The sequence below is a fragment of the Heterodontus francisci genome, chromosome 1 (assembly GCF_036365525.1).
Source record: "Heterodontus francisci isolate sHetFra1 chromosome 1, sHetFra1.hap1, whole genome shotgun sequence".
Lineage (NCBI taxonomy): Eukaryota > Metazoa > Chordata > Chondrichthyes > Heterodontiformes > Heterodontidae > Heterodontus > Heterodontus francisci.
In genome coordinates this window covers 152,160,054-152,187,245 of record NC_090371.1, presented here as the reverse complement: position 1 = coordinate 152,187,245, position 27,192 = coordinate 152,160,054, and the positions used below count along the sequence as shown (strand labels likewise).

At 42.0% G+C, this 27,192-nt stretch overlaps 1 protein-coding gene across 2 annotated transcripts in view; it reads right to left on the bottom strand.

The window, feature by feature from the left end:
* Nucleotides 1-27,192, bottom strand: part of sepsecs (Sep (O-phosphoserine) tRNA:Sec (selenocysteine) tRNA synthase) — a 132,563-nt gene that overhangs the window by 18,291 nt on the left and 87,080 nt on the right. For both annotated transcript variants that reach the window (XM_068037315.1, XM_068037309.1), the window contains exons 8-9: nt 21,026-21,155; nt 18,361-18,452 (exon numbers count right to left, since the gene is read on the bottom strand). In XM_068037315.1, coding sequence (XP_067893416.1) covers nt 18,361-18,452; nt 21,026-21,155 — 222 coding nt within the window. The remainder of the gene's footprint in view (nt 1-18,360; nt 18,453-21,025; nt 21,156-27,192) is intronic.

The following is a 27,192-nucleotide window of genomic DNA, read 5'->3' as shown; positions in this document are numbered from 1 at the left end:
GTGCTGAGAGTATAGCAGGCTTGGCACTCTTGATTATTTCAGGGGTAATGCTGTCCTTCCCAGGGGCTTTTCCGCTGGCTAGGGAATCAATGGCATCACTGAGTTCCGATTTGGTTGGCTGTATGTCCAGCTCATCCATGACTGGTAGAGGCTGGGCTGCATTGAGGGCAGTCTCAGTGACAGCATTCTCCCTGGAGTACAGTTCTAGGTAGTGCTCAACCCAGCGGTCCATCTGTTTGCGTTGGTCAGTGATTATGTCCCCCGATTTAGATTTGAGGGGGGTGATCTTCTTGATGGTTGGCCCAAGAGCTCTCTTCATGCCATCATACATTCCTCTGATGTTTCCGGTGTCTGAGGCCAGCTGAATATGGCTGCATAGGTGTTGCCAGTAGTCGTTTGCGCAACGCCTAGCTGTTCTTTGTGCAGTACTTCTGGCTGCTTTAAGTGCTGCGGATGTTAAATCGCTGGGGGCTTTCTTGTAAATCTGAATATATCGCTTATAACAATGTCATACAAATATATAGAAGTTACAAGAAAACATGCTGTTTGGCCCAGCCAATCTCCATTAGCATTTACCCTTTTCCCAGATGTTTTCATCACCTTTTTCTTCATCTACCATCACACTTGATGGGCCAAGTGCCCTGTTTCTATGCCGTAACATTCCATGATTTTATAACAAAGTAGGATTCACACATCATTAACTTGTTCAGAGATGCTCATTATCTTAAAATGCCTTTTCACTTGGAAATTCATATTACTCCTACTTGCTTATTTTATATCTGTGGATATTGGTGACAAAGCAATTTCAAAGACACAATGGCCTTACGTCAGGCTTCCCTGATACCATATTCCAAACTATAGGGTACCACAAAAGAATCTTTCAGTGTATAATAGGCACTTCCTCTCAAATACAGTCCAAGTACAGGATGCATATTCTAGTCAGACACTAAAATGAAAAATAATTTCCAATCCCGGAAAAATTGCTGACTGTCTGCACTCAGTCATTCTTTTTTGCAGAATGTGGAACCTTCCCAAAGTCAGACATTAGTTTCACTCAACTGGAGAAAATGCCTTAACGACTATTGTACTACACATTTCGGGGTGCAATCTCGACTATAATTACAATTATTATTTGTAGAAATACTACTTGCCTAGGCTTCTCTACCACACTGCAGCTATTGAAGAGGCACACCACCAAATACTTTTATTTAGCAGTTCCAAAGCCAAGTGTGCATGCTTGCAAATATTGTGCACAAAGAGTATATTTTTCTCTGTTTGTCCAAAGTAAGGGCATATTATACTAGTTTACACTAAGTAGTTTAGTAATTTACACTAGTTGACTAACAAACTAAACTCCATTTTGTTCAAATCTAGAGAGTATCAAACCCACCCTCTACTCTCTTACATGCACTATAAAAAAACAACGTATACATTGTTCTAGCAACTTTCATACCAAGATTAGTCATGCCACTGTCCATGTCACATTCCCAAATTAACAATATGTTAAAAATCTCAACTAAGGTACCATCTGTACACTGAATGTTCTTTTTCTCTAGCAGTAATCATTTCTATGAATAGATTTACTCCCAAGCCCATAAAAAACATATCTTAACCAATCACTTTTAGATTCATAAATCTTCTGCAGTATATTTTCAGTCGTGCATGTTCCTCACTCTAACTCTGTAACCAGTAATTCTTTTTTTTTTAATAAATATGCATTTCATTGCAACAGTTTATCGTTTCTACACTATTAAATCTCCATGAATTCTAAATAAGGAATGGTGACTGTCTGACTACAGGACATCTGTGTAAATGACGTCGTTAATGAACATTTAATGAGTCTTAGCAAATTAATCTAATTGTGCCATTTTATCTTAATAGGATCCCTCCACAAGCCAAACTGAATTGATCTAGTTTAAATGGGACAAAGAAGATTGTTTATTACGGACACAGTCTTCCCTGAATACAAATTAATCTAAAATGCAAGGCCAACAAAAAAAAACTCCCACTGTTCAATAAGAATGCAGAAAAGAAGCAAAACAGGATGAGAAAAAATTACATACACATGCAAATGTCACTGGATTTATCTTACAAATATATATCTGGTGTTATGTACTGCCTGCTGTATTTTAGAGCATGTTCTGTCCTACTCATTAACTGTCATTTAGAATTGTCAACTCCAGCATCTCATGCAAGATAAGGTTTCCAGAGTTAACTTTTCAAAGGAATTCTGGGGAAGAATTTCTGCTGTTCTCTATAGAGAAATTGTAAATGTGCATATAACATAACTATAAACAGAAGCAGTAGAAATCTTCCCAGCCAGTTTCTGATGCAAGGGGATAAGAACATGACAAATAGGAGCAGGAGTAGACCATAAGGCTCCAACCCCACCCCTGAGCCTGCTCCACCATTCAATACGATCATGGCTGATCTTCTAATTTGCTTGACCCTCTGCCAATTGGCGGATGGTTCAGGTAACAATCCAGAAATTACCTTTGAGGTTCTGCGTTTAATATGGACCCTAACTCCTCAAACTCTCTCAGAACATCATTCCTAGTTCTACTTATGTCGTTGGTTCCTATCTGGACCACGACAACTGGATCCTCCCGCTGTCATTCCAAATTCGTTTCCAGCTACGAGATTTCTTTAACCCTGGCACCGCGCTGCAGCGAACAGTATCAATCCTCCTGACTATACTGTCCCCATCACTACCATATTCCTTTTCACTCCCCCACTTGAATGGCATTCTACACCATGGTACTAAGGTCAGTTTGTCCACCCTGCAGTCCTTGTTCTCTTCCACACAGGTAGCAAGCAACTCGTTCCTGTTGGTCGAAGTCAAGGGCTGAGGCTCCTCCATTACTGCATGCGGATCACTTGGTCCAAGTTAAAACCTAATGAAGTCTTCAGCTTACTGAAGTCATAAGCCCACCTAAAGGTAATTTCCAGCTCATCTAATGCTGAAAAGTCCTTTACTATGGTTGGTAATTTCAGGCCAGCAGCAGTTCTAGGTCTTTAAGTTTTGCAAGTTTGCTTATTCATGGCCCAAAGTATTCGCGTGTCCAGATTTCCGAAAAGAATTCAAAGGGTTGGTGGTAAATCACTATCAAGTTGGGGAAAACAAAAAATAAATGTTTTTAGCATCAGGACCTGCAAAAAGAATGAGATGATACTTTCCTCTACCACACCAATAGCTTTTCCCTTTCTACATTTCATACATTGAGTGAAGTTGATATAATGGGATGACACAGGATAAATGAATCCCTTTGCAGTGCATCTGCTCCATAGCACCGATTATAATGGCAACTGCATTTCCTCCCCGCTTGCCGGGCTCTCTGAACCCACTGCTCCTCTACATGGGTCTTTATGGAGAGTGGGAGAAAGTGTTTAAATTCCTCTAACAGAATTACTTCTCTGAGATTCTCATAGCTGAGATTCTCATATGCTTTAAGAGCCCTCAGCCACTGGTCAAAAGCCAGCTGCTTACTTCTTACAAACTCCAGATAAGTTTGATTAGCTTACGTCTTGAGAGTTCTAAACTTTTGGCAATAGGCTTCGGGTACTAATTCATATGCCCCAAGGATAGCACTTTTTGTCAGTTCATAATTTGATGAACTCTCATCTGGCAACAGGGAATAAACATCATGGGCTTTTCCAGTTAGCTTGCTTTGGAGTAAAAGAGACCAGGTCTCAGCTGGCCATTTTAGTTGCCTTGCCAGTTTCTCAAAAGACACAAAAAATGTTTCTACATCTTCCTCATTGAATTTTGGAATTAATTGAACAAGTTTTAACAATTTTGTACCCAGCCCTGAATTACACTCCTCCATATTGGCCATGCTTTCACTGGGGTTACTCTGACGCCCTCTAATTAACTCAAGCCGCTTCAGGTCTCTTTCTTCGCATTCTTTCTGGATTATTCTTTCTCTCTCTCTCGTTCCTTCTCCTATCTTTCTCCCTCTCTTTCTTTCTCTTCACGTTCCTTCTGGTAGGCTTTCTCTTTCTCCCTCTCTCTTTCCTCAAATTCAAGTTTCCCCTGTTCCAATCTGCTTCTAACCCTGTTTCTGCTTCTTCAGATTCAAGGGAAAAATGGTTGGCCACTAGCCTTAGGAGTTCAGATTTCCTAGCCTTGCCACGTACAATGATCCCACACCGATCAGCCATTTTCCTCAACTCCTCCATAGACAATGCTTTTAACTCATTCCAAGTTCGCAGACATATTAATATTCAAGCACACACAACCACAAGGAACCCTGTATTGAAATCTTGATTTTATTTTTGATTGGGAACAATTTCACTTCCCACTTCCAATTTCACTTGTTTGTCTGTGGGTCAACGCCGGACACTAGCACCCAAATTTCTGTTACAACCACGTGAGAAAGAGGTCTAGGGGTTCCCTTTCAGCCTTCACCTGCTCTTACCGTAATAGGGTTTAATTTTGAACACACCGTGTTTTTAGCTCCCCCTTGGTGAATCTTTGTTCACCACTTTTCCAATTATAAGGCAAAGAAACCAGCACAAACAGGCTTTCTTAAGTTTAAAGAAGAAAAGTTGAAATTTATTAAACTTAAACTCTAATTCAGTTAACGCCTATGGATACACGCGCGCCCACGCTAGCATGCATAGGCAATACATGCCTGCAAACAGAGACAGAAAAGAGAAGAAAAATAAACTGGAAAAGTTTGAGGCAATATCGGAAGAGCTTTTGTTATGGTTCTTCGAGCTCACTGTAGAGTCCTTGATTGAAGGTAGATCTTGCTTTTTGTTGGGGCCCAGTATTCTTCTTAAACCTTGTTCGCTGTAAGAGACTTTTCTCCCTTGGGGTTCATGTGTCTTCAGTGGATTCAGAGGCTTGTGAGAAAGAGATGGGAGCAGGCAGACAGGAGAGGCTGTGATGAGCCAGCCAGGAGAGATCTTCCCAGTCCAGGAGCATTCTGCTTTCTTGCCCAAACTGTCTGTACAAATTCAAAACAACTCAGGTTGCCCAGCAGGTTAGTCATGTCACCAGCTGGTTTGACCACGTCCGTTTGTATATTCGGCCATCTTAGCAGTCAACCTGGAATGCAAGCTCCCCCACTTCAAAGTCTGGTGATCAAAAGTCCATTGTTCGTTGAAAGTGTCAGGGAATGGCTGCTTTGTCCTTCCAAACACTGTCTGTTAATATGCAAGTGTCTTTCCAGCCACGGCTGATCTGTTTAACAAGTCCTTTCTTCACTCCAGTAACAGTTAAAAATCAATGTTCATGACAAAATTGATGTGCCTCATTCTTGGCAGGTGGGGGCCTAGCATGACAAGATGTTAAATATTGTCACTTCCGAATCCTATTCAATCTTTGATCCAATCTGCCAATTATATTCAACATAACAAAGATGTTATATAAAATGTCAGATGTTGTGAAATGTTTGACATATTCCAGTTTCACCATTAATTAAGGAGGGAATTCTATCAAATAGCCACAATATCCAAAAATGTTATGAAGGATGATATTTGTACACTTGGTGGCAGCGCAGTGTCCCCGATCCCTTATTGTGTCTTATAGCTGAACACACCCGAGAGCAGACAGTCAGCACCCAACTTCCCCAATGGCATCATAAATGAGAAGCAGTGGATTGCGGAAATATTCCTCATTTATGACATCACTCAAATGGAACGTCATGATGTCAAAGTCTGAATCATTCCACACAGAAGGTCTACTCCCATCCTGCCCGCAATGAGTGCTTTTGAAGCATCAAAGTGCAACAAAAGTGACAGACACCCAGGTAGGTTTAATGGACCAAAGCAGCAAACATGCTTTTGGCACTGTTAAGCTTGAAAATATGACACTGATATGAAACAACAGCTGCAAAATTCAACAACCTAATAAAAAAATGTAATCGTCAATTAGAATTCATAAATCAAAAAGAATGAAAACTAACTCTCATTTATCTTCAATGGTTAGATTTATTGTTTAAATGAATTCAGGGTGTATGATCTCACAGATGCATATAATCGTCCAACATGGAAAAATATAGATTATCCTGGTGCATGTGTTAATTAGTTGGCTTCTTGCCTTGCATAGTCACACGTTACTTAGATGTTGCTCTAAGCTTTCCTGTATCTCTGACAGACCATATTTGTCTGATTTGCACCTGTGCAATATTTTTTGTGCTGTTTTCAGCATTTGGACCTGCAACTAGTCAGGCACCAGTACATAGCTAGGACTGCTGTGAATGCGGTGAAGTGCTGTGACAGCTGCCATAAATCAGCAAACTTTACGGTGCATTAATCTTTTTCAGTTGTGACAGTCATTTTTTATCTTGTGGAATAGAAGCTTATCCACATCACACATGCTATTATGCATTTTTTTTTTTTAAAAGGATCATTTAAACAGTTTACCAGAAATAAAGACTATTCAAATCTCCTTATGCTCCTTCTGAAAATTCTTCTCTTCAGGCCAAGATGCCCATTTATTTCTCCTTCTCATTTTCCTTTGAATTGGATTCGTTCTGATCCTGAAGGCAGTAGCTCATGCAGTAATCAAGATACTGGTCCAAGTGGCCATCCGTCACATGTAAGCTTGGTTAGTGAGAGACAAAAGGCCATTTGACTGTGAAGTGGGGAGGCTCACATCAAAGCCCAATCTGTCCCTTACTGAATGGAGACTTCCAGCTGGATAAGAGTCAGGAGTTAGAAAGAGCCAGTTTTTCTCTTTCTTAGGCAAAACCAATGGTATGCCATAATATTTCCCCCAAACTACATTTTCGATATCGGGATACTATCAAAATATACCTACATCCAAGTTTCAAAGGAAGTTATATGTTTTCACTGAATGTAACAGCACTGTAAAAAAAGAAACTGAGACCCAGCCGGTTACGAGATTGGGGAAGTAAATCAGCACCTTCAGGGGAAAATGGTTATGATGCTGGCTAAATCCAAGATGGCTGCCAAATTGGTCTTATGAACATAATTAACATTTGAATTTGTACCATCAGAATCTCACAATTTTGGAATTGGCTATGAAATCCCCAATACAATTTTACTGGAACTGCAATAACTTTGTAACTTTCACCTCGTGTCTCTGCCAATTTTATTCCCTTCCCTATTCCTCTTCTTATGGAGGCACTATCTCCATGTTTCCCTGAGTCTCTTGGTTCACTGAGTCCCAGGTACTCCCAGGATCACACCCAAGTGGCCATTCTGCATGTGAGATCCTGGACAGTGTGTGTCAGCAGGATAATCAACAGCATGACATACAGTGGCATTGCAACTGAGCCTGACCCTGTCCTTGTCCAAGACCAACTCATGCCAGCAGAGGTTAGTGGGGAGCTATAAAAAGGCAGGAAGTCTGAACATTTTGTTTTCCTCATTAACCTAGGAGCACTGATGCCAGTTGTAGGTCTCCTTCTGCCACTCTGACAAAGATCAGCCAACAGGATAGAACTGACGACCTTCCTCTTCTGTGCAGCTCAGCTGAGCCATCAGAGGAAGTTAATGTTTGATGCTCAACAGAAAGCAAGCATTGCTCATCAGTTGAACATTTTGCTCTGTCTATTAATTTAAAACAGCTGTCAAGGACAATTTTTTCCCCCGATAAAGAACACTGATATGACAGAGCCATCGTGTTTCTGTAGGCACCTGTCTCGATTAATATATCAAAATAATTTCTGAATACCACTGAATATTCTTGCTCATATTTTTCCTGCAACAGTTCACAAATACTACCACAAAATTTAAAAGGTTTTATGGGATGACTAATCTGACCCGGTATTTCAATGCAGTAAAAACTCTGCATCTGATGTAAATTTGCCTGTTGGAACTGAAGTCTGATATGATGTGCAATACCGTTACAGAAAATTTTTTTATACTTTGTACCTAGATTATGCTCCCAACAGGGAATAAGAATAAACCCGACAAATTAATTTCTACAGACTTTTTCATACAAAGCAGCCAAACATTTAAAAAGTCACCAATTCATAAAATTCAGATTAATAAGATTTCCTTCCCCACAACACTGTTGATATAGTTGGTTTTATAATTAAATTTTTTTAGCTGCCAACACTGCACTGAAACAGATAAGACATTCATAGTCCATTGTTGTTTAACATGCAAGACAAAAGTAATCTTTTTGTCTTAAGTATTGAAGATGCATTCATGAACTTACATCAGGAAAATAGACAACAAATGGGAGATTCACAAGAATTTTGCCCTGGCTTTGTTTGGTGCACTGACTTTCCAGAATGAATGTCCAAGAAAAGAAGCATCACAGTTGTTCATTTTGGAAAATGTTCCATTTCCTCATACGGGTAGGCAGTGGCATAGTGGTATTATCACTGGACTAGTAACCCAGAGACCAAGGGTGTTGATCTGGAGACATGGGTTCGAATCCACAGCAGAAGGTGGAATTTGAATTTAATTAATAAATCTGGAACTAAAATGAGTCTAATGATGGCCATGAAACCATTGTCGATTGTTGTAAAAAACCATCTGGTTCACTAATGCCCTTCAGGGAAGGAAATCTGCTGTCCTTACCTGGTAGGGCCTACATGTGACTCCAGACCCACAGCAATGTGGTGAACTCTTACATGCCCTCTAAAATGGCCGAGCAATCCACTCAGTTGTACCTAACCACTACGAAGTCAATAAAAATAAAACCGGACGGACCACCAGGCATCGACCTAGGCACCGGAAACAACAACGGCAAACCCAGCCCTGTTGACCCTGCAAAGTCCTCCTTACTAACATCTGGGGGCTTGTGCAAAGGTTGGGAGAGCTGTCTCACAGACTAGTCAAGCAACAGCCTGACATAGTCATACTCACGGAATCATACCTTACAGACAATGTCCCCGACACTGCAATCCTGGGTACGTCCTATCCCACCGGCAGGACAGACCCACCAGAGGTGGCGGCACAGTGGTCTACAGTAGGGAGCGAGTTGCCCTGGGAGTCCTCAACATCGACTCCGGACCCCATGAAGTCTCATGGCATCAGGTCAAACATGGGCAAGGTAACATCCTACTGATTACCACCTACTGCCCTCCCTCGGCTGATGAGTCAGTATTCCTCCATGTTGAACACCACTTGGAGGAAACACTGAGGGTGGCAAGGGCACAAAATGTACTCTGGGTGGGGAACTTCAATGTCCATCACCAAGAGTGGCTCGGTAGCACCACTACTGACGAGCTGGCCAAGTCCTAAAGGACATAGCAGCTAGACTGGGTCTGCGGCAGGTGGTGGAGGAACCAACACGAGGGAAAAACATACTTGACCTTGTCCTCACCAATCTGCCTGCCACAGATGCTTCTGTCCATGACTGTATTGGTAGGAGTGACCACCGCACAGTCCTTGTGGAGACAAAATCCTGCCTTCACATTGAGGATACCGTCCATCGTGTTGTGTGGCACTGTCACCGTGCTAAATGGGATAGATTTCGAACAGATCTAGCAATGCAAAACTGGGCATCCATGAGGTGCTGTGGGCCATCAGCAGCAGCAGAATCGTACGCAACCACAAACTCATGGCGCGGCATATCCCCCATTCTACCATTACCATCAAGCCAGGAGACCAACCCTGGTTCAATGAAGAGTGCAGGAGGGCATGCCAGGAGCAGCACCAGGCACACCTAAAAATGAGGTGTCAACTTGATGAAGCTACAACCCAGGACTACTTGCATGCCAAATTGCATAAGCAGCCTGCAACGGACAGAGCTAAGCGATCGCATAACCAACAGATCAGATCTAAGCTCTGCAGTCCTGCCACATCCAGCCGTGAATGGTGGTGGACAATTAAACAACTAACTGGAGGAGGTGGCTCCACAAATATCCCCATCCTGAATGATGGGGGAGCCCAGCATATCATGCAAAAGACAAGGCTAAAGCATTTGCAACAATCTTCAGCCAGAAGTTCCGAGTTGATGATCCATCTCGGCCCCCTCCTGAAGTCCCCAGCATTAGGGTGGCCCAGTGGCGCAGTGGTTAGCACCGCAGCCTCACAGCTCCAGTGACCCGGGTTCAGTTCTGGGTACTGCCTGTGCGGAGTTTGCAAGTTCTCCCTGTGTCTGCGTGGGTTTCTGCCGGGTGCTCCGGTTTCCTCCCACAGCCAAAGACTTGCAGGTTGATAGGTAAATTGGCCATTGTAAATTGCCCCTAGTACAGGTAGGTGGTAGGAGAATGGTGGGGATGTGGTAGAGAATATGGGGTTAATGTAGGATTCGTATAAATGGGTGGCTGTTGGTTGGCACAGACTTGGTGGGCCAAAGGGCCTGTTTCAGTGCTGTATCTCTAAAAAAAAATAAAATAAATAAAAATTACAGATGCCAGTCTTCAGCTAATTCGATTCACTCCGCGTGATATCAAGAAACGACTGAAGGCACTGGATACTGCAAAGGATATGGGTCCTGACAATATTCCAGCAATAGTACTGAAGACCTGTGCTCCAGAACTTGCAGCACTGCTAGCCAAGCTGTTCCAGTATAGCTACAAAACTGGCATCTATCCGGCAATGTGGAAAATTGCCCAGGTGTGTCCTGTACACAAAGAGCAGGACAAGTCCAACCAGGCCAATTACCACCAATTATCAGTCTCCTGTCAATCATCAGTAAAGTGATGGAAGGTGTCATCAACAGTGCCATCAAGCAGCACTTGCTTAGCAATAACCTGCTCAGTGATGCTCAGTTTGGGTTCCGCCAGGGCCACTCAGCTCCTGACCTCATTACAGCCTTAGTTCAAACATGGACAAAAGAGCTGAACTCAAGAGGTGAGGTGAGAGTGACTGCCCTTGACATCAAGGCAGCATTTGACCGAGTATGGCATCAAGGAGCCCTAGCAAAACTGTAGTCAATGGGAAGCAGGGGGAAAATGCTCTGCTGGTTGGAGTCATACCTAGCACAAAGAAGGATAGCTGTGGTTGTTGGAGGTCAATCATCTGAGCTTCTAGTGTCCTAGGCCCAACCATCTTCAGCAATTTCATCAATGACCTTCCTTCAATCATAAGGTCAGGTGGGGATGTTCGTTGATGATTGCACAATGTTCAGCACCATTCGCGACTCCTCAAATACTGAAGCAGTCAGTGCAGAAATGCAGCAAGACCTGGACAATATCCAGGCTTGGGCTGATAAGTGGCAAGTAACATTTGCAGCACACAAGTGCCAGGCAATGACCATTTCCAACAAAAGAGAATCAAACCATCTCCCCTTGACATTCAATGGTATTACCATTGCTGAATCCCCTACCGTCAACATCCTAGGGGCTACCATTGACCAGAAACTGAACTGGAGTAGCCACGGTATTTATATGGCTACAAGAGCAGGTCAGAGGCTAGAAATCCTGGGGCGAGTAACTCACCTCCTGACTCCCCAAAGCCTGTCCACCATCTACAAGGCACAAGTCAGGAGTGTGATGGAATACTCTCCACTTGCCTGGATGGGTGCAGCTCCAACAACACTCAAGAAGCTCGACACCATCCAGAACAAAGCAGCCTGCTTGATTGGCACACCATGCACAAACATTCACTCCCTCCACCACCGATGCACAGTGGCAGCAGTGTGTACCATCTACAAGATGCACTGCAGCAACACACCAAGGCTCCTTCAGATAGCCCCTTCCAAACCCGCGACCTCTACCACCTCGAAGGACAAGAGCAGCAGATGTATGGGAACATCACCACCTGCAAGTTCCCATCCAAGTCACACACCATCCTGACTTGGAACTATATCGCCGTTCCTTCACTGTCGCTGGGTCAAAATCCTGGCACTCCCTTCCTAACAGCACTGTGGGTGTCCCTACATCACATGGACTGCAGTGGTTCAAGAAGGCAGCTCACTACCACCTTCTCAAGGGCAATTAGGGATGGGCAATAAATCCCATGAATGAATAAAAAAAAATACTCCTTATTCAACATCCATATGTGAACCAACCAGAAGATCACAACAGTGGTGTGGGTATCAAGGCACATATGGACCTTTCACATCCATTTCACACTAGCTCAGCTCAGAGTGTTGTCCTATAATTTAATCTCTTAAAATTTTAATCTCTAAACTGTACGAGCAGTTATGAATGATCAGAAACTGGTCGGATCAGTCTCAACAGTCCTAAATGATCAAAAAAACACAACAAACACCATCCATAAATTGATATTAACTATGCAAAAGGAGAAATCCATCTCGATACCAAAATACCATTATCACAATGCCATACAATGTATGATACTTGGGTTTGGTAAATTATAAAATGGTACAGCACAGAAGGAGGACATTCAGCCCAACATGCCTGTGCGGCTCTTTGGTACAGCTATCCAATTAATCCCGCTGCCCTGCTCATTCCCCATAGTCCTGTAAATTATTTCCCCTTCATGTATTTATCCAAATCTCTTTTGAATGTTACTACTGAACCTGCTGCACCACACTTTCAGGCAGTACTTTCCAGATCACAACAACTCAATGTGTAAAGAAACTTTCCTCCCATCACCTCTGATTCTTCCAACAATCACCTTAAATCTGTATTGTCTGGTTACTGACTTTTCTGCCACTGGAAACAATTTCTCATATCTACTCTATTAAAACCATTCAAAATTTTGAACACCTCTATCAAATCTCCTCTTAACCTTCCCCGCTTTAAAGAGATTAACTCCAGCTTCGCAAGGCTCTGCACATAACGCAGGTCCCTCATTCCTGTTCCCATTCTAGTAAATTGCTTCTGCATCCTCTCCTTCCTAGAGTGTGGTGCCCAGAATAGAACACAATACTCCAGCTGAGGGCTAACCAGTGTTTCTAAATGTTTAGCATAACTCCCTCGCTTTTGTGCTTTACAAAGAACAAAGAAAATTACAGCACAGGAACAGGCCCTTCGGCCCTCCAAGCCTGCGCCGATCCAGATCCTCTATCTAAACATGTCGCCTATTTTCTAAGGGTCTGTATCTCTTTGCTTCCTGCCCATTCATGTATCTGTCTAGATACATCTTAAAAGATGCTACTGTGCCCGCGTCTACCACCTCCGCTGGCAACGCGTTCCAGGCACCCACCACCCTCTGCGTAAAGAACTTTCCACGCATACCTCCCTAAACTTTTCCCCTCTCACTTTGAACTCGTGACCCCTAGTAATTGAATCCCCCACTCTGGGAAAAAAACTTCTTGCTATCCACCCTGTCTATACCTCTCATGATTTTGTACACCTCAATCAGGTCCCCCCTCAACCTCCGTCTTTCTAATGAAAATAATCCTAATCTACTCAACCTTTCTTCATAGCTAGTGCCCTCCATACCAGGCAACATCCTGGTGAACCTCCTCTGCACCCTCTCCAAAGCATCTACATCCTTTTGGTAATGTGGCGACCAGAACTGCACGCAGTATTCCAAATGTGGCCGAACCAAAGTCCTATACAACTGTAACATGACCTGCCAACTCTTGTACTCAATACCCCGTCCGATGAAGGAAAGCATGCCGTATGCCTTCTTGACCACTCTATTGACCTGCGTTGCCACCTTCAGGGAACAATGGACCTGAACACCCAAATCTCTCTGTATATCAATTTTCCACAGGACTTTTCCATTTACTGTATAGTTCACTCTTGAATTGGATCTTCCAAAATGCATCACCTCGCATTTGCCCTGATTGAACTCCATCTGCCACTTCTCTGCCCAACTCTCCAATCTATCTATATTCTGCTGTATTCTCTGACAGTCCCCTTCACTATCTGCTACTCTACCAATCTTAGTGTCGTCTGCAAACTTGCTAATCAGACCACCTATACTTTCCTCCAAATCATTTATGTATATCACAAACAACAGTGGTCCCAGCACAGATCCCTGTGGAACACCACTGGTCACACGTCTCCATTTTGAGAAACTCCCTTCCACTGCTACTCTCTGTCTCCTGTTGCCCAGCCACTTCTTTATCCATCTAGCTAGTACACCCTGGACCCCATGCGACTTCACTTTCTCCATCAGCCTACCATGGGGAACCTTATCAAACGCCTTTATTCCTATATTAATAAAGCCAAGGATTCATATGCTTTAACAGCCTTCTCAACTTGTTCTGCCACCTTCAGATATTTGTGTACATACATCCCCGTGTCTCTCGGTTCTTGCACCACCTTTAAAATTGCATCATTTAGTTCATATTTCCTCTCCTCATTCTTCGCACAAAAATGTATCACTCCATATTTCTCTCCATTAAATTGCATCTGCCTATTTCATCTGTTTGAATTGCGGAGCAGGCTTGATGGGCCGAATGGCCTACTCTTGCTCCTATCTCCTATGATCCTATGACCAGTCTGCGTCCTCCTGTAGTCTGTTACTATACTCTTCATCATTCACTACATTTCTGACTTTTATCATCATCTGTAAACTTTGAAATTATGCCCTGTTATAGCCAAGTCCAGTTCGTTAATAGATATAAAAAAAGTTGTCCCAATACTGACCCCGGGGAATACCACTGTATATACCTCCCTCCAGTCTGTGAAATAACCATTCATCACTACTCTCTGTTTTCTGTCCCGTAGCCAATTTTCCATCCATGCTGCCACTGTCTCTTTAATGGCATGTCACATATCTTGTATGGTACTTTATCACATGCCTTTTGAAAATCCATATATGCAACATTAACCGTGCTACCCTCTTCAACCCTTTCCATTACTTCATCAAAGCACTCAATCTACTTACTCAAACACAATTTGTCTTTAGCAAAGCTGTGCTGGCTTTCATTTATTAGCCCATACTTTTCCAAATTTCAATGAATTTTGTCCCAATTATTGTCTCTAAAAGTTTCCCCACCACCGACATTAGGTTGACTAGCTTGTGGTTGCCAGATTTATCCCTTGCCCCTTTTTTTAAACAAGGGTGTAACATTTACAGTCCTTCAGTCCTCTGGGACCACCCTTATATCCAAGGAGGATTAGAAAATTATTGCCAGAGGCTCTGCAATTTCCAGCTTTAATTCCTTCAGTAACCTAGGATGCACCCCATCCAGACCGGGAAACGTTTCTACTTTGAGGACTGCCAAATTTTTAAGTACCTCCTCGATTTTTAACCTATCCAATATCCAATAACTGCCTCCTCCTTTACTGCTAAATTGGCAGCATCCTCTTACCTAATGTAGACATATGCAAAGTACTCAATTAGTAACTTAGCCATGCCCTCTGCTTCCAAAAAGAATGTATCCTTTTTGGTTTCTACACCTCTCTTCCTCTCTCTGCTCCTTTAAGACATTCCTTAAAACTTACATCTTGACCAAGGCTTTGGTCATCAGCCCTAATATCTCCTTATGTAGCTGGATGTCTAATTTTGTTTGATTCTGCTCTTGTGAAACCCCTTGGGACATTGTACAATGGTAAGGATGCTATAAAAATGTTTACCGATTAGGCACATTACAGCCTGTCGGACTGAACATTGAGTTCAATAATTTCAGAGCATGAATGGCCCCCCATTTTACTTTCATTTTTAGTTATTTTTTCTTTTTTACATTTTTAAAAATTTTTTTTGTATGTTTATTTTATTTCATTTTAGTTTGTTCAGTTTGCTTACCCACTGTTTTTTTTCATGTTTGTACTTGCTGCTGTTCAATTTTCAGTCCGTTAACACACTATCTGTACTAATGCTTTGTCTTTCAACACACCCTTAACATATTGTTTGCCTTTGCTCCATGACCTTCTGGTCAGCTATTCTGTGTCCTTGTCCAATCTACACCTTCTGCTTTGTTATCTCTTGCCTCATCCCCGCTTTACTTGCTTATAACCTTTGGTAATTCGAATATTTGCCAGTTTCGAAGAAGGGTCACTGATCCGAAACGTTAACTCTGCTTCTCTCTCCACAGATGCTGCTAGACCTGTTGAGTATTTCCAGCATTTCTTGTTTTTATTACTATAAAAATGTTGTTGTGAGAAATTATTATTTTACAAGCCCTCAGTATCAATCCTGCTATATCAAATCTGAAAGCTAGAATTACATTTAAACTCTCCCTATAGACTGCCTGATAGCTCAGTGAACGGATGCACTGTGTGATTGTGAACTTAGTTGTATGGATCAGGAATGTGCCAATTCTGAGCCCTTAAGTTGAGTTGGATGATGTCTCAAAGGACGAGGAGGAGTTGAAGAGGCAGAGGGGGCTTGGCAGGATAGATACTGAGAGGTTGCTTCCCCCGGCTGGGAATCTAGAATTAGGGGCCAGAGTCTCAGGCTAAAGGGTCGATCATTTAAGACTGAGATGAAGAGGAATTTCTTCACTCAGAGTGTTATGAATCTTTGGAATTCTCTACCCAAGAGGGCTGTGGATGCTCAGCCATTGAGTATAGTCAAAGCTGAGATAGATAGATTTTTTGGACTCAAGGTGAATCAACGGATATAGGGATCAGGCGGGAAAGTGGGGTTGAGGTCACATCAGCCATGATCCTATCGAATGGTGGAGTGGACTCGAGTGGCTATATGGCCTACCTCACTCCTATTTCTTAAGATTTTATGTAGATGTTTTAAGGAGGAAATCCAGAGTGTGGGGCCTACGCAGCTGAAGGCACAGCGCTAATGGTGGAATGAGGGAAGGGGTCAAGGATCAGAGATGGAGGTACAAAAGATTCTTGGGGGGGTGGGGAGGGGTTGTATAACTGGGGTTACAAAGATGGGAGGGGAAAATCCATGAATGTATTCAAGCACAAGGATAAAAATTTTAAACAGGAGGTGAGCAGAAGTCGATGGAGGTCAGAAAGTACCGGGTGAAGGGTGAGCAGAATTGAGTGTGAGACAGGATGCGGGAAGCAGAGGTTTGGATGAGCTGTTTAAGGAGCAATGATTGTGGGAGGCCAGCCAGGGGAGCTTTGGAATGGTTGAGTCTGGAGATAATAAAAGAATGGATAGGGTTTCAGGAGCAGATGAACTGAGCAGGTGGCAGAACCGGACGATTTTACGGGGTGGAAGGCGGCGATCTTTGTGATGGAATGGATTGGAAGCTCAGGTCAAGGTTCAATAGGAAGTCGATGTTTCACAGTGCCTGGTTCAACTTGAGACATTGGCCAGGGAGGGGTGCGGAAATTGCAGCGAGAGCTGAAGATGATGGCGTCCGTCTTCCTAATGCTCAACTGGAAGAATGTTCAATTCGTCCAAGGCGCGTGTCAGACAAGCAATTTGACAACACAGATACAGAAACAACAGGAAGTGGGGCTTGAGGTTGGGGAGGAAGTAATCGAAAATGCCTTATTCCTGTACCAGACCACAGGAGTTGACAGGCCATGTGACAAGGCAAGGTTCGGGGGAGTGGTGATTATGGGTTGAAGAGTTTACGTGGAGGGAGAGCTTTAGGGAGGACAGGAGGGCAGTGAATTAAGAAAAGTGAAGGTAAAGGGAGTGCTGATGGAGATTAACATCATAGAGCACAAAAAGTTGCTCAGCACAGAGACTGAAGGAGGAAAAGAGGGAGGATATCTTGGGATGAAACTCATGGTGGAACTTGGGGGAGGATTTTAAAGGAGAGACAAGAGGGGTATAACAAGATTAGGTCCTTGAAAGAGATGAAGGTAACAGAACAGTGCAGCAAGCAAACAAGCTGTGATTAGGTAAAAAGGGCCATACCTCCACCACAGTGCTTTGGATGGGGCAGGAGGTGAAGAGTATAGCTAGGCAGGACAAGGTCTTGTCACATACAGGTCAAGTTTCAGTCAATCATGCCAATGCAATTATCCATGTAATAATCATGGATGACAAGAGACTCAACCTAAGAGTGAACAGACATTCTGAAGGGGAAGCTGGAGAGGGGCGATGGTTGTTGGTCCACTAGCAGATGCCAAAGAGACAGTGTTGGGTGCAGCTTGGCAAGAATAGCTCTAGCAAAGATGAAAGGGGAGCCACCACAGCAGATGGAAAGCTATCCCCTTCCCTCCTGAGGGTGATCTTCAATCCTCGCTGCCTTCTGGCTACTGCTCTTCAACAGCAGCCACTGATCACAATGCCAGTCAACAGGAGCACAGTTGCAGGTCTCTCAGGTGCCTCCTCTGACAGGCACAGTGCACCTGAGAGGTGTCTGTGCACCTGAGAGGTGTTGTACTCATCTTACACTGGACACCCTTGGAGGAAAACTAGGCTCAGATGCATAAAAGCACAGTAGCATAAAAGAATTACACTGGAACTCTTGGTTATGTTACATTGTTAAAGTCAGAATGAAGGAAATGTACAAAATGTAATTGGTTGTCCTTTGCACAAAATCTTTAAACAAGACATAAGAAAAGCACAAACTAACAGAAAAGCAGATGCAAGCATACCTATGAAGAGCAAATTAAAAAGCCATTAATAATTAAATGTAATTGAATTTGCAACATGACGGCTATTTGCACAGTAATGAAATGCAAACAGAAAATTATAGAGTAATAGAGTGTATATACGAACTCCAGGCCTGGGACATTATGAACTCACCTTTCTTTCTTTTAAGAGGCGCTTATAGCCATTCACACCGAGTGATAGCAACGTAATAAGAACATCAGTTGAGGGCGATGCTGAAGCTCGGCCTAGAAATATCAATGGGAAAGATCTTTCATACTTAACTATTTCTAAGTTATACAAAAGAAAGTAGAGGTCTGGCCAACGTTTCAGCAGTGGTACTAAACCATACTGACCAGAAAGATTTCAAATTTAATTCCTGCACTAGGAAGTGTTAGCTAACATAAGTCAGGGCAGCAAATGGTGATGTCATAGCTGGCTGCAACATTGCTGAGCTGGAGATTAAAGAGGGGATAGCCCAGTTATGATCACTGCGCAATGGATGCAGCTAAATGGTGACAGGATTGAGCTTGACTGTGATGTCCCCCCACAGCCAATTAACCTCATCGATTTACTCACGAGCCTCACACATGAGAGATAGACACCTGGGCAAGATTTAAGGAGTGGGAAGGGAGAGGTTGCTGGAGGTTGGGTGTGGGCAACATGGTTACCAGGCCTACTTAGTTTTGTTCCTCATGACTCCCTACCTTCAGAATAGGAGCGGGGAGGGAGAATTTAAAATATGCCTTTAACAATGAGTGCAGGCACTTCACAGAGTTATATTCAATATAAAAATCAGAGGAAATCATGAGGGTGAAAACAAACTAATTCTTTTAAAAAGCAAAGATATTTCTGACTTATTGCATGTACAGTGACTACACTTAAAACAACCTTCTGGAATGAGAATGCTGAGCACTGAAGGTTTCACTGTTGTAAGCTACTAATGTGGCTGGCCAGGCTCTGTGACTTTACAGAAAATGTTACAAAAAAAATACAGAATTTTAGCTGAAACAGGTATTTATTTTGTGGGCAACTAAAGATGTGATGCACAGTAAAGCCACAGAGGATAAATAGGGCACAATAATGTCAATGAATCAAGAATACACAGCAGGAGAAAAAAAACGCAGCCTTCTCTTGACCCAGATTTTTCTGTACTAATAATGGCGAGGCTGTCTGCGCTCGCTGTTAATTATGGGTAGAACTCACAGCAACTTCTAGCATCCGCACATGTGCAGTTAAATGCAGAAATCTGGAAGTTGCTGTCAGAGATACCCTGCTCCTCAACAGGCTGTGCTTTTGCAGTCTTTGCTGATGAAATCCATTGGAGGTTAATTAATCACTATTCTCTCTCTGAAAACAGCTGAAAAAGTTAGGGTACATTCAATCAGGAGTAATGGAGTTTTTAAAATGGCGTAATATGTGATAATTACAGCTAATCAACCCCTCTTGCCCTGAAAAATTAATTTAACAAGTGTGGAGTCTTATTCCTTCAGAAGAAAACTAATGTTGCAGTTTTTTTACAAAAAAATTGTTATAAAAATAATTTTTCTGTTGTTCTCTTTTATGTATTTCCTTTAATCCCATGTGTATGTCCCAATCTTTATTTCACTTTCTGTACAATGATGCATTTGTAATTTATATTTCCTGCTTTTTTACTTCCTAGTTTTCAGTCTGCGTGTCTCAGTAAGGATTCTTCAATCTGATTGGTTGAAAAGCCTCTCTACTACTTGATCAGTTCACAGATGCCATAGATCCACTGTAGAGGGCACCAAATCCAAACAGACACCAGATTGCTAGAAATCTCTGTTGATAAGCTCATGAAAAATCTACGGGTAACTGTATGCAAGGGGAATGGCATAAGCCGTTCCTGGGCACTCACTGCAAAATCCAAGTCATTGTTGTAATTGAACTTATTTACAATACAGTTCAGAGCATTTAGTCACAGAATTGATTACTGAGGATGTTGCTTTAATACTCTACATCTGGTGGCTATCTTGCCAAAAATGGCCCAAACATCAAAGTTGACTGAACTGTTTTCAAATACATACAATTGCAGCTTAAAAAAAATTGCACTGAATATTGCACCCTTAATTTTTTAAGCGACATAACTATATATTTCTATACCGCATTTTAGCTATGATTAGCTCATGGGGAGGGGTGGAGGCAGGGTGTCTCCTAATCTCCCTCTATAACTTTAGTGGGAAACCAGAGAAGCTGCACAAAGGGTCGTTTCTTCAGAGTTTCCGCCAATTGTCCAGGAGAGATCAGGAGAAGACTGAGGAAATTTCACCCCAGGATGTCTAGACAGCCCTTTTTTAAAAATGTCCTTGCATCGAACAATTTCCAATGTGGCAATTAAAAGGCTTTTTACAGGAAACAGGATGGAAAGAAAGAATTGTTATTTCGAGCAGATTGATTTTTTATGGTTCATCATATTATATTTTTAAAAATCTTATCAAGTGCAATATAACTAGGTACAGCACTTCTATTTACAGACTGATATCCAATTAAATGAAAAAAATCATTTGAACAGTTTTAAGTTGATTGTTGTTCATTTCATAAATATTGACAACAATGAAATGATTGTTTTATCAAAGCTCTCTGATCTTAATCAGGTTCTAAATGTAAACTACATAACTTCCTTAGCCTATGCGCACAGGGGCCCTCAATCTAATCCAGGCTAAGCAGCCTTAACCAGAATTTTATATCAAGATTTTCTAGCAGCCAATCTAGACATAAATGAAAGCTTAACTTGCAGCAAGTCTCTCTACGACAACTGAGATTTACTTTCTTAACTCAAGAGTGTCTGATAATGAATTACCTGGGTACATTTTACTAATTTCCTGTATGAAGACTTCATCAAAACCAGCTACTATAGCACCACCTACTGGAACCATGAAGTTCTTGTCCAAGCTCTGCACAAAAGCATCGATTCGGCCGACACGAGCTCCCTAATTAAAATGTGAAAACAGTTAAGGCAATAACAAAAAGATATTAAGGCTACTTATTTTTTTAAAAAGATATAAAATATCAAGCTCAAGTGTATCTATTAAGACTGTGAGATCTCTTCACTTGTATTTATTTAAAAATACAAAAATATTGACTTTTAACAGTTTTTGTTCGGGGAATGTTTTAACTTGCACATAAATTGACAGCATCATCAAAGAGAGGACCACAGAGAAAGTACTGACCCCAAAAATCTGATGCAGTTAAATAGAGAAGCATGACTATTCAATCATGTTAATTCAGCTCTCATACACATTAATGTTCAGCAATCTCCTCCAAACCAGTTTCCCCAAATGGGGGTTGGGGGGGGGGGGGGGGAGAGGGGGGGTGGTGGTTGGGGAAGAGGCGTGTTGCACCATCTAAAGAAACAATGAACAGAAAGAGCCAGAAAGAAAAATTTAAAGTGGGGTGCTCAGAATTGGATATTTTTAAATCATGTAATTTATAAAAATGGATACTGATGGAATTCTGTGCTCATTAAGGTGAAGGATGTGCAGTGCAGGGGAATGAACACTCTCCAATTCAGGCACCGAATATTAGCACCAAATGTTCCCAGGTCAGATATAGCATGGCAGTCATATGGTAAAGATCACTCTACACTCCCCAGCAATGAGCATCAGCCTTAATCTCAGTGGAATGCTTATTTTGCACCAGTGAGCCATCTTTTTCACTTGCACTCCAACTACCCCTAAGCCTGGCAAATTTGAAGTAGTTTATTTGTTGCGGAGTCCCTCCACGGCCACTAGGAACTGTACCGAGACTGCACTGAGAATTGAAGCCATGCAGACTGAGGAAATTTTCACCCCACTATGTCGGGCTGGATTTGAACTGAGGTTCAGGACAACTCATTTAAAAGCTGATAATTCCTTATCCCCATCCAGTGGAGTATCTGATCTATAGCCAAAACTTATTGAAGTATTTCTGACCTAACTCCTAGACATTTCAACAAAAGCAGTAAGAATTCCCGCCAGCACTGGTGAATCCTCATAAAAAATTAAGCTTGTTGGAACTGAATGCTACTGTTCAAAAGTGCAGCTGACCTTTATCATTGTGATGTCGTTTACTGCACTCTCGTCTTCGAGAAAGGTCTTTTTCTGATATCTGATTTGCCAGAAGTCCTGCTAGGCAGCATCTGGAAGAGCACCAATGCGTCTTTGCTCTGTAAATTTCTCATCACTTATTTTAGTCGTGAAATTCCTATATTTACATTTGTATGGTCATAATAAGTCTCCCTTTTTACTGCTGTGCTGAGAAGACCACTGTAATCAGACATGCTCTATAATTTTCCTTCACCTTATGATTTTCACAGCGTTTTAACCTACTCAAACATTCTTGTTATGTTGTCACATTTTCACTGAAGTATACCCATAACTGTTTCTCATCAAAAGAACTGTACACAATGATGGAAACTTTAATGCAAGTACTTTAGAAGCAGCAAGGCTGTGTATATGCTTAAGTTTATTTAATGGTACTTTAAAAAGGGTCAGCGGATTTTAGAATAAATATGGGATATTTGCATGAGTAAAAATATTGTTAGATTATTGTTAAAACAATTTGCACTAAGAATCTGCTTGGTAAAGCTGGCACAACTAAAACATTGTTTGAAAGGAAGGAGTAACAGTCATTACTATAAAAATCATAAAGGGTTAATAGACAAGCCACATTTCTTTAAAGCCGAACTTCCATTAAGTTGGCCACCTTGTTGCCTGGTTCCGAAATAGAATCACAGAATTGTTATAGCACAGGAGGCGGCCATTTGGCCCACTGGGTCTGCGCTGGCTCTCCGAAAGAGCAATTTACCTAGTGCCACTCCCCCACCTTCTCCCGTTTCAGATAACAATCCAATTTCCTTTTGAATGCCTCGATTGAACCTGCCTCCCCACACTCACAGGCATTGCATTCGAGATCCTAACCGCTTGCTATGTGAACAAGCTTTTCCTCATGCCGCCATTGCTTCCTTTGCCAATTACCTTAAATCTGTGCCCTCTTGTTCTCGATTCTTCCACCAATGGGAACAATCTTTCCCCTATCTACTCTGTCTAGATCCCTCTTGATTTTGAACATCTCTATCAAATCTCCTCTTAACCTTCTCTTCAAGGAAAACAGTCCCAACTTCTCGAAACTATCCATGTAATTGAAGTTCCTCATCCCCGGAACCACTCTTGTGAATCTTTTCTGCACTCTCTCTAATGTCTTCATATCTTTCCTGAAGTGTGAGTCCAGAAATGGACACAATACTCCAGTTGAGGCCGAACCAGTACAAGTTTAACACAACTTCCTTGCTCTTGTACTCTATGCCCCTATTAATGAAGCCTATGGTGCTGTATCCTCTATTAACCACTCTCTCAACCTGGCCTGCCACCTTCAATGATTTGTGCCCATATACCCCCAGGTCCCGCTTCTCCTGCACCCCCTTCAGAATTGCACCCTTTATTTTATATTGTCTCTCCGCATTCTCCCTACCAAAATGAATCACTTCACACTTCTCTGCATTAAAAGTCATCTGCCACTTGTCCAATTATTCCACCAAACTGTCCATGTCCTTTTGAAGTTTATCACTGTCCTCTTCAGTTCACAATGTTTCCAAGTTTCGTATCATCCGCAAATTTTGAAATTGTGCCCTGTACACCAAGGTCTAGGTCATTAATATATATCAGGAAGAGCATGGGTCCTAACACCGACCCTTGGGGAACTCCACCACAAACCTTCCTCCAGTCCATTAACCACTACTCTCTGTTTCCTGTCACTCAGCCAATTTCGTATCCATATTGTTACTGTCCCTTTTGCTCCCATGAGCTGTAACTTTGCTCACAAGTCTGTTGTGCAGCACTTTATCAAATGCTTTTTTAGAAGTCCTTGTACACCACGTCAACAGCATTACCCTGATCTACCTTCTCTGTTACCTCGTCAAGAAACTCCAGCAAGTTAGTTAAACATGATTTGCCCTTAAAAAATCCATGCTGGCTTTCCTTAATTAACCTGCATTTCTTCAAGTGACTATTAATTTTGTCCCAAATTATCGTTTCTAGAAGCTTCCCCATCACTGAGGTTAAACTGACTGGCCTGTAGTTGCTGGGCTTACCTTTACACCCTTTTTTGAACAAAAAGTAAAGTTTGCAATTCTCCAGTCCTCTGACACCACCCGAGTCTAAGAAATACTGAAAAATTATGGATAGTGCCTCTGCGATTTCCACTCTCACTTCTCTCAGTATCCTTGGATGCATGTCATCTGGTCCTGGTGCTTTGTCAACTTTTAGTACATCCAGTCTATCCAATACCTCCTACTTATCAATTTTAAACCCTTCTAGTGTCTGAAATACCTCTTTTTTTTTTTTACCATGACCTGTGCAGCATCTTCTTCTTTGGTAAAGACAGATGCAAAGTATTCATTTAATAGCTCAACCATGCCCCCTGTCACCACGTGTAAATCCCCTTTTTGGTCCCTAACTGGCCCACCCTTCCTTTTACTATTAATATGCCTATAAGACTTTTGGATTCCCTTTTATATAGCTGTCATTGTCTTTTCACACTCTACCTTTGCTTTTTTCACTTCCACTTCTATTGTCGCCTGGTTCTTGGTTGTATTATAAATAGCACATTATTTTGTGCCTATGATCTTCCACAAATTATTCATTTGTTATTGACAAGATGGATGCACTGGGCTAACAGGGCGGCACAGTGGCGCAGTGGTTAGCACTGCAGCCTCACAGCTCCAGGGACCCGGGTTCGATTCTGGGTACTGCCTGTGCGGAGTTTGCAAGTTCTCCCTGTGATCGCGTAGGTTTTCGCTGGGTGCTCCGGTTTCCTCCCACAGCCAAAGACTTGCAGGTGATAGGTAAATTGGCCATTGTAAATTACCCCAGTGTAGGGAGGTGAAAGGGAATATGGGATTAATGTAGGATTAGTATAAATGGGTGGTTGTTGGTCGGCACAGACTCGGTGGGCTGAAGGGCCTGTTTCAGTGCTGTATCTCTAAATAAATATTGAGCATGCTTGGCAATGAAAATGCAATTGGGGAGATTACTTGGACTGCAAACTTATGGCATCGGATATGTGTTTATCGGAAATGTCACCTCCATTTGGGATAGGTGGTTGATTTTTCTTTTGAAACATGTCTGTGATGATCACAATACAAAACCTGTAGACGCTAATAAAAAAACTTACATCTAGATGGTTCATTAATCAGCTGACTTTTTTTGGCTAACTATATCTTTAATCCGTACATCAGCATTCTAAAGATAACTAGATCTATGTTCCTAGTTGTTTTTGTATTATTACTTTAGTTCTCTGAAGGTTTCATTTGTAATACTACACCAAAATATAAAGCACTGCTTAGGGGAACTTGGTGGCATAGTAAGGTTAGCCCATTCTTCAGGGAGTTGGATTGAAATGCATACCAGTGCAGTGGGGGTGAAGTTCCCCTTCGATTATCTGTAAAGAAGCTATGTGAAATAAACTGAGACAATCTCAATCCAATTCCTCAACAATAAATCTGCCCACAATTTGTCAAAAATTTACAATCACACTGATGGAATGCTCAAGGATGGCTTGTGTGGAAAAAAAATCATGCCGAGATAATGCGGGTGCTCACCCAAGGTTAGGTCCCAATTTGGACTCCCAAATGCATAGTTAACTTAGACCAGCCACATTAACCTCCTTGCATGAGGTCAGATGGAGGGCCAATACAGTCCATTAAAATGTGCTATTCTCATAATTTAAAACAAAAACCCTGCTCAGACTTTCTAATTATATCCAATCACAACTCAGCTCATTTATCCATTCTCTGAGCATATTTAAACTAGTTAGTTACTAGGCAATAGCAAAATTTCACACTGTATCTGACTTTAAAAAAAACAACTGATGCTCATCAAGATGACCTTCACTATAAAAAGAACTTGTATTTAGAGTTCCTTATCACATATCCACAGGACATTCCAAACACTTCACAACCATAAATTATTACAATGAAACTGTAGTCACTATTGTTGTGTGAACAAAGGAGCTAATTTACAAGCAGCAAGATGTCTCAGACAACAAACATGCTGAATGACAAATTAAACCTGATTTGACGCTGTTGTCTGAGGCAGAGATTCTTACCATGGGACCAGGTTAACCTCCCTGCTGTTTTCATATAGCATCAGGGGATCTTTCTCATCCACTTCAATAGGCAGACTCAGTTTAACTTGCATTCAAAAGATAACGCTTACAAAAATGCCGGACTCCCTTAATACTGCCAATGGCAGTGCCAGCCTAGTTTATGTGAAGTCCTAGAATGGATCCTGCACAAATGCTTCTGCAAATAATAGCTCATGAAGTTCCCTAATTTTAGAATTAATTTCATACTAGGAATTGTACAAAAATAACTAAGACTGATCAGGATAAATACTGTGTTAGGATTGTCAGCCCCGGTTCAGTGGTAGCACTCTTACCTCTCAAGTCAGAAGGTTGTGGGTTCAAGTCCCACTCCAGGACTTGAACACAAAAATCTAGGCTGACACTCTAGTGCAATGCTGAGGGAGACTGACCCGTCGAAAGTGCCATCTTTTGTATGAGAAAGATCCGATGACACTATTTCAAAGAGCCGGGGAGTTACAGAATCATAGAAAGTTTAAGGCACAGAAAGAGGCCACTTGGCTCATTGTGTCTGTGCTGGCCGAAAAATGATCCACCCATTCTAATTTCACCTTCCAGCATTTGGTCCGTAGCCCTGCAGATTACGGCACTTGAAGTGCATATCCAGACTCCTTTTGAATGAGTTGAGGGTCTCTGCCTCTACTACCCTTTCAGTGAGTTCCAGACCATCACAACCCATTGGGTGAAAAAGTATTTCCTCACCTCCCCCCTAATTTTTCTACCAATCACTTTAAATCTATGCCCCCTCATCACTGACCTCTCTGCTAAGATGAATAGACCCTTCACCTCCACTATATCCAGGCCCCTCAAAATTTTGTACATTTCAATCAGATCTCCCCTCAGCCTTCT